We start from the raw sequence: 8,942 nt of genomic DNA on the forward strand, positions 1-8,942 counted from the left end.
AATGTCCAAACATCATAATAGCAGAGAGAATTGACTGCATCCCGGATCAAGTAGCAACAAAGGTCTGAAAATTTTCTATGGCCTCACGCTTAATTACAAAAATTGAACTTGTCCCTATGATATCAGTTGTTTTCTCCACCTTTTTTAATCTGTGATTGCCTGAATACATTTCAGGGAAGTGCAACTCTTCTATAAGCCATTTCAGCCCATTGACAGAAGGCCTGATTTTTCTAGTCACTGTGGCAGTTTGCTGCCAAAGGTGGAAGACCACTGTCAAAGTACTCCCCAGCAGTTATGTTTTGAGATAGATGGAAAAAAGGTTAGTCAGACATCAAGCAGTTAAAAAAAAAAAAATCTCTCTCTACTTTTAACAACTTTGCGAGAGCAGTTTGTTTTTGTTCAATTGTCAAGTATTAGTATTTATAATAGTTCAGAAATAACAGGTGAGGATGCGCTTCATCCAGATACAAAAGACTTGAAACATAGTCACAGTTTCCTTTAAGAACTAATTTGAATCTTAAAGTCTCCTTTCCTTGGTTGTGGTGTCTCTTACCTGAGAGAGTGTAGTGTTTAGAAATGAGATTTGGTTTAAGTATCTACGAGTTAAGATTCTGAGTGAAAAATATCTTCTTAATTTTTCAGTTCTCTCACTTTCAGAACATTTTTGTACTGATTGGTCTTGAAAAGTTATAATTATAATTTTTATTATTATTTTTCATCTTTACGATGGATGTTCTCATTTTCTGATGGAAACTGGCATCTTCGGTTTGGGCAGGCAGTTCAGGAATAAAAATAGTGAATATATTATGATATGTGAGGTATATGTCATTCACAGTGGTATAAAAATTATTAACCAGCTGCCTCAATCACTGAGGGAATTTCCAGTCTAATCCCAGAAATCACAGTTGTTAAAGCCTCTGTCATGCTATGGGTCTTGTTATGATACATAGTTCAATAAAGTCCTGCAGGCAAACAGGTTAGTAAAGGCTCAAATCACAGCCTGTTCCTCTACTCTTTCAGCTCCTTCACTTCCCCAGGAGCAAGCACACTAGGGTAGGAGTAGTCATGAGATCACTTCAGTCTTTAATTGCTACCTTTGAACCAGTCACCCCACATTAAGTACTGCTGTCATCGTACAGTGAGGGAAATAGTTTTGCTCTAGTTGTAACTGTAATTCTACCATCACTTATTAGAAAGAATTAAAAATAATTGAATTACAGATGCCAGCAGGGAAGCAAGGCTAGATGCAGGTTTAAACATTGGCATACCTACTCTGGAATTAGAGGTTAAATATATGTTTCCTGAATCTGTTCTTTCTTTGGTGAAGACCAGGCAGCATATTTCACAGGATTAGAGGTAGATGAGATTAGATCACCTTTAACTTGTACCCTGATGAAAGCTGTTTAGGTGCATACCTGACACAAGCCAGAATCCCACCCCAGTGTGTCCATTCATTCCTATCTTCTCCTGGTAGCATTTTGGTTGTCCTTCTTTAGGCTATTCTAATACAGCAACTAACAGAGCTGTAAAACTACAGGTACCTGCTTAGAGTAACATAACTCTTCTCTAGTGGTTTCCATTTAGTGGTTTTCAGAATAAAAAGCTGCTGGGAAAATTATGGTTTGCCTAAACTCGTATACCAGGTTAGTGTCACTCTTAATTTCTTTATTCATTGGAGATGTCCTAGATGAAGCCAGAAATAGAGTAGAATTGCAGAGGGTATATGTATGGAAAGCAAATAGATATTTATTAACCAATCACAGGGTTGATGAAGATAGACATAATGAAAGAAAGTAGATAGTTATTAACTATTCACTGCTGGAGAAAATTGCCATGAAGTTTGAACGGTTAAGAAGAATGTACCAGTAAAAATTGATCTACCATAAGCAGAGCTGGTTTAGTCTTATTGAACCAATACCATTGAAAGCTTGTGAGAAGTGTGTATTGTTGTTTTTGTTTTGGTGTGTGCATCAAGCAAAATATCCTGCTGGCAGAGGTTTGTTTGGGTGCACATAAGAGAAACATTTTACTTCAGCACGTAGACAACCTGTTCTTTTAACCTTTGTTGCTCAGATCAATGTCCAGAAGCTATCTCATACTGTAGCCCAGCGTAAACTGTTTCCTCTTATCCAGGATTGTTTCTAATTAAGCTTTGCCTTTCTCTTGGGCTTTATAGACTATTGGTATCTATTACTCTGGTTTGATAGCTCAGAGGCTGTGATCAGCTCACATCTTTATTTACACTAAATGATAGTTTTTATAACAGCCTCTCCACTGTCTTTGGGTGAACTCTGCTCCTTTTTCCGTGTCAGGTGAAACCTAACTGCATTTCTGTATTTACTTCCTTATGCAGCGAGCTGTGTGCCATGAAAATCCACTAGAATAAGATCATGCTAGAAGAATATCACTGGACTCTACAGTAACTGCTGAAAATAGGCAGCAAGTATTCATGAGAAGTAGCTGGGAATAAGGAAAAGCATGCTTAAAAAGTTGGGAATGCAGATTCTTGAATTACCAGGCTTTAGGAAAATCTGTTGTTCAAGCTATTGTGTGTTGCATGGGAGGCAAGGGATAAGAGGATAGAGTTAGCAAATCTGTTTTCCTGTATTTAGGATATTTCCCTATGTATGAAGTAAATTAAATAATTAACTTCAGGGAGCAAAACTGTGATCTCTGCAGTCTTGGAGGGGATTGGTGCTTCTTCTCATTTACTCTGAAATAGTTTATAAAATGGGAATTAGGGAGCTGCCATGTTGGGAGTTGGGAAGGTGGAAAAGTGAGATGGGTTTTTTACAGCCTTAGAAAGTCCATTGATTTGCGGATCGATATGGGGCAAAAGGAGTCGCCCTGTTTCCAACTGTGCTTTTTGCTTGGAACATCATGGAAATGACAGCATACATGTTTTCTGATGTGATGAGTCCATGACAGAGAGACAAACACACATCTTTTTGGTGGATCTGGGTTTTATGTCAGGTGGTTTTGCATAGATTTCTGTGCTCCATGCAATCGCTACTGAATAAACGCGCTAAGATTTCTCAAGCCAGTGGCTCTGGGAGCTGCCTCTGTGCTTTCATTCAGCACTCGCATGATTTCTGGGCTGGAACTGGCTTATCTTTGCTCTTTTCAGAGGCCGAGAAAAGCATTTGACCTTCACCGACCAGGTTGGGCTCTATAACCCAAAACCAAGTGCCACCAGGACAGCAGCAGTAGATCAAGTTGCAGAATATTTTAAATAAGCATGGCACAAACACCAAAAACCTTTGAGCACAATCAGATGGAAGCAGAAACAATTTCTGTTAGTGGGAAGGTGGAGGGAAAGGTATAAAGATCTGCATGTTGGATTTGGATACCTGAGACCTCTTACAGATGCTGCCCTTCGCTCTCAGTGAAGCTTGCTGTATTCCTACTGCCCTTTGCCCCAAGTAATGAGTCAGGTTTTTAATGTGAGAAAATGTCTAGAAACTTAGTGATGTATTACCCAAATCTTATCTTCAAACGTACAACTCATGCAAATGGCATGAGCTGTGTGAATAAGCTAATTCTTAACAAAGCAAAGGTACTGTAGCTTAGTGGAGTACTGAAAGGATGTGTAAAGGTTGGTGCCACTGCACTGAGATATATGCTTTAAGCAACAGGTTGATTTACTTGGATTTTTTGCTTTTTAAATGGTCATTTTGCCTGTGGATCTTGTAGTTTTAAGAAAGAATTAATGTCTAATAAGCACATTTCTACTCTGAATCCAGAAAAAAATAGTTTCTATTTAGTGTATTCTGTGCCATTGAATTCACCTGATAGATTTTCATAGAAAGAGTTGATCTGATTGCGGGTATTATTCAGGTTTCTGGTGTTTGGAACAAAACGCAATCCATGTGCATTTTAATGTTTTAATATAGAGGATTTATTTGTGTAAAATTCAGCTCATTTGGGCCCCTCATGTCCTTCAAACAGAGAATCTGCACCCTGCGTGGCTGCTGCTGGAGTCCCATGAGCGATATCAGTGTGCCCTGGTGTTTTTTCTCTTCAAACCATGGTTACAAAGTGGATGGGTCGATAAGATCAACTGAGAAAGGTAAGCTGCGGGCTGAGATCCCCAGTTTACGCACGTGCCGATGTCCAGTTCAACACAATAGCATTGCAACCTTTGTTTTCTTCCCAAGGATTTGAGACTACGTTAACAAGGCTGCCATCACCTTCTCTCTTTGGGGATGATATCAACACCGTCCTCCTCACAGGAGAGTGTCAGACATCAAATCGCTTCCGGTTCAAGGTTAATCTGTTTCTCTGCTGGTTTAATGTTCACGTTCGGTGCAGGATTTTAGGCTGGCTGTTACTGTGAAGTGAGGTTAGAAGGGCTGGATTAATCCCTCTGATGCATTCTCATGACTCCCGCAGAAGTGCTCAGCTCCTCCTTTCTTTGTCCCTGCTGCTGTTGAAATGTATCAGGTCAAGGAGGGTTTAGCACTGTATGATTTCTGCATGGAAAAATTACTGAGACCTTTGAAAAGCTCAGCTTTTATATTATGTAACTTTTTTCCTCATAATAGGAAAATATGGGGTATTACTGTATTTACTTAGTTTTTATTTATGGCCTGGCCCTACCTTTGAATCCTTTTGACTTACAACATTAGCTCTTCCCATGATTTCTGTTTCCTACGGAAAACTCAACAGTCTATGCTGTGAATGTGGAGTATCGATGGGTTCTGGGGTATCAACAGGTTGTGGGGCTGAGCAGGGCTTCTTCTGTCGTGGGAACAGGGAAACACAGTGACGATGAAGGCAGAAGAGGAGACTGGATTAGCAGTGGGAATATCCTAAATCAGAACTGTATGTTAACACTGGAAGATGTGTGAATTAGAACTTAGTTTTTAAAAGCCCAACACTTCTGTTGTTTACATATGTGCAGATCACTGATCCTAAAAAACCCAGGTTTGAAGTCCCTCATCAGCATGTGCGACCTTTCAGTGGATCTGCAGCCTCCAATTTAAACTACAAAGTGGATGTGAAGCAGAACCCTTTTGGCATCGTGGTGACCAGAGTGAGCAATGGCAGAGTGCTGTAAGTAATGCTGGTGCTTTTTCTGAAGAACACAGATGTCACTGGTTTGTCCGGGAGACCCTTGAGCAATGTGTGTTTGAGATGCTGTGCGTGACCTGCCCTCGTGGACATGTAATTTATTTCTCTTCTTTCGACTGATGGATCTTCTGCAGGGACTCTGAGGAGGCCTTTGCAAAAAAATTCTATGACATGGAGAGCTCTGCCTAAAATGTTTTTGGTCTGGGTCTTTGTTCTCTTTCCTCCAGTACTAGGGAAATCTTTACAGCTACTTCGTTCCATCATTTCAGGGAATTTGTTGTTTAATTTGATAAAGGTGGTTGCAGTTTCTGTCTATAAAGAAAAAAATTACAATTATGCTGACTGAGTTTGAGTATCTCAAAGAAAGCTGCTGTTAGCATGGGATAAGGACATCCCTCAGAGAGAAATCCTTGATACATTTGTTTATACAAGATGAGTGCTTTCCTCTCACTCTTAAAACAAACAAGGAGCAAAACGACAAACAAAAAGCCACCAAAAAAGGGAAGTTTCTTTGTAAAAGGAGGAGTGGGGCTCAATGTTTTATTGCAGTTCATTACAAAAATCCTCATTATCTAGATAGTTATAAAGACTATGACCTTCCATCAACATTTGTTACACTTGAGCTCCTCAAAGAGTTAGAGTTCTGACTGAGGTATCACCATCATCATTTGCAAGACCATATGAAAGATTGCCATGGTTTCATTGGAAATACAGACTTTCCTCTCTCCAAAAAAAACTACTTTCAGTGCAGTTTGTAAGCAGACGGGCAGGATAGTCCTTGGAATCTTTAAAAGTGGACAGAAATACATCAGACAGGGATTTGACTTATGAAGCCTTCCCCAAATATTCATATTTTTAACTTAAAAAAAAAAAAAAAGAAGAAAAGGTATATGAGACACAACTGTAGCACGCCCAAACTCCAGTGGTTGTCTCTTATTTGTTGAGTGTTTGTAATTTCTAATTAACTGTTTATTTATTTAATAGTTTAAGGGCCTCTTTATCACTAAAATCTTTAATGCATAATGACATACTCATAGTGATAAATACAGTTATGATGTACTGATACATTTGAAGTGATAATGTCCCTCAAAATTAATGTGGCTTTGTTTGTGTAAGTTGAGAGAAAGTTACAATACTCTCTCCTATATGGATATTGTCACTGTTATCTACCATAAATATCACAAGAAAATACAGCTGTTAAAATGGTTTCTAATTAAAACTACATAAAATGAGTAGATAAAATAACATTCCTTTGAAGTTATATATGATGATAATACACATCAAGGTAGTTTGCTGTCTCAAAGTAATTTTCTCTGCTTTCAAGGAAAGACTGAAGTTCTGCAGATCCCTGTAAGCTCTTGGTTTAATGAAGCTGAAGATAACATTCAAATCTGAGGACCAGCTTTGTTCCAATTTCTCTCTGCTTTAAATCTGGTTTAACGCCCAATTACATTCTATTTATGATTGTTTCACTTAAAAAGTGATGACTGATGGAAACTCAAACTACTTCTGGGTAGGGGTCACTTTTGATATATTTACCCGCTGGAAACATTCCAAGTCTCAGAGGAATGAAAGAGGAAAATCAACGTGATTCAGCACATAAGGAATGAAATTTAATGTTTTGATTGATCCCATGAGTTGTGGGAGATCCTTGCCCAGGATGATATGTGGTGTTGCTTAGGAAATGCAATGCTGTCAACCATTCTGATGCACTCGGCTGCTTAGGGAGATATTTAATTTTATCACTAAGATAAACATGACCAAAATCCCAGCATCCTTGTCACATGACAGAACATGACCACGTCTTGGTGCTGTTGTGGGCACCCACCTGGCTGTAGAAAAAGATCCCTATGCCTAGACCCCTCCATCTATCAGGAATGAGGATGCCTAAATGCCTGATGATGTCTTTTTGTAACTCTAGGAGACCATAGGTGGGGTCACAACCTGAGGCATTTCTGGTCAAGGGAGCCTAGACTCTGGTTCACTGTTACAGCTGTGACAGCCCAGCAGAGCTAAAGGCAGGAGGGCAAATCACTGAGCCCATTGTCTCACTGTGGGCTGCTCCTTGGTGCACTTCATGTCAGGAATTGGGCTGCCTCCTGCTGCTCTTTGCCTCAGCGCTGCTCAGATTGACTCACCATTCCCTGGAATGAAAGTGAAGGAGTGAAATCAGGGGTTGCTTAAGTATGTAAAGCTCTCATAATCCTTATTTAGAGGATGAATTTTTTGTCTGTAATGAAATGGAATGGTGAGAGGTGCAAAATCAAATTAACAAAAGAAACTTTATTAATGAAATTGACTTTTTCTGTGTGTTTTGCTAATAGATGTAAAGGAGGGATATTGATCTCTGGCTTGTTCTGTTTGTACAGATATATACAGTAGGCTCTGTATGTATTTTCAACATTACCAACTTCGTATTCCTTAAAAAGCATAGCAGTTCTTTTATGAGAATTTGCCGCAGGAGAGGTGATCGCCATCAAACAGGATTTAAACCATGCAAAGAATCACATTATCATGTTAATCTGTGCTCATCTACGCCCGGTTCATTCAGGAGCTAGCACATAGCCACAGTCTGCCTTTCCCTGTAGTCAATTGACTAGCAGGACTCAGGAGCGGGGGTTGTTGATTTTCGTTGGCAAGCAAAAGCTGCAATTGATTTGCACAGTCTGATGGAGTGGATTATTTTTGTGTTCCTCTCCACCCACGGAAATTTTCCATCTGTCCCGTTACTGTGAGCGGCCACAGGAGAGTGGATTCAGGATTCAGTGCAACAGATGCAAGGTGTGGGAAGTTTTGGTGGAAGAAGAGAGTGCAAATGTACCCTTGACGATAGATGTGCACTTGTGTGAGAGGTTTTTGTAGGATCAACTTTCAACATGCAGCTCATCATCTGTGCAAGGGTTGCTCTGCTCCAGCCCTGCACCATTCCACCTCCCTCTCCTTCAGGTCTGTCCATGCAGACCTGAACCTGCTATCCAGGTCTAACTACAAGGAGGAGAAACAATTCTTGACACAACTCTTAGTGAAATACACTTCTTTTTTTTTTAAACTTGTTTCATCAGGTTTGATACTACCATAGGACCACTGCAGTATGCTAACCAGTTTTTACAGCTATCCGTCAAACTACCTAGCAGCAACATTTATGGTGTGGGAGAGCATGTGCATAAGCAGTACCGGCACGACGTTAACTGGAAAACCTGGCCCATATTCAGCAGAGATATTGGCCCCTCTGGGGTAAGGACTGGTTTTATTCTTTGCAGATGACTTCTGGAATCCAAGCCTATTATGCAGTAAACACATTAGTAATATCCATTGAGTTTTTCCCCAGAGACTTTTCAGGCACTGAATGTTATTACTAAAATATAGATGGTACTGATGAAAGTTCCCTGAGGAATAGCTTTTTGTAAATGTTTTGATTTTTGCGTTGATGTGCAGTTGAAAACCAGTTGATAAACATTATTATATGAGAGTCTTCAGTATTTACTGATAAACAAAATAAATAACAATATGTCCTAATGCACTGCTCTGTGCATTCAGTGCAGATGACGTGTTTCTACAGTTAACATCCTTGGAGCTTGGGAAATGATGGAAAGGTTCTTTTTTACAGCTCTCTCTTTACAAGATAAAATACATCTGTCAGCAGTTATTTGTTTCTGTAGTCTGTCTCTTTCCAAAACACTTTCTGGGGCACCTGTTTGTTAATAATAGTAAGACTATTTCTCGCTACTCAGTGTTTTGCTGAAATAGGAGGTATACTAACAAAAACTAGAAGGGAGAAAACAATATGTAATTAAGAATAATTTAGAATTTGTACCTCTTACCCTGAGGTACAAAGTACTTTCTCACGATCTTTTCTGGTTTGAAGATGG

General features: G+C 39.5%; 1 protein-coding gene across 1 annotated transcript; it reads left to right on the forward strand.

Annotated features, from left to right (window-relative positions):
* Positions 1-3,933: 3,933 nt before the first annotated feature.
* Positions 3,934-8,307, forward strand: LOC104513224 (maltase-glucoamylase, intestinal-like; the record flags this gene model as incomplete). The annotated part of the gene is made up of 4 exons (XM_010156505.1): positions 3,934-4,069; positions 4,158-4,267; positions 4,904-5,055; positions 8,136-8,307. Coding segments are annotated over exons 1-4 (570 nt in total), but the record flags the coding sequence as incomplete, so codon positions are not given.
* Between the last annotated feature and the right edge of the window lie 635 nt (positions 8,308-8,942).

Source organism: Eurypyga helias, unplaced genomic scaffold, assembly GCF_000690775.1.
Source record: "Eurypyga helias isolate BGI_N326 unplaced genomic scaffold, ASM69077v1 scaffold5778, whole genome shotgun sequence".
In the NCBI taxonomy this organism is placed as follows: Eukaryota; Metazoa; Chordata; class Aves; order Eurypygiformes; family Eurypygidae; genus Eurypyga; species Eurypyga helias.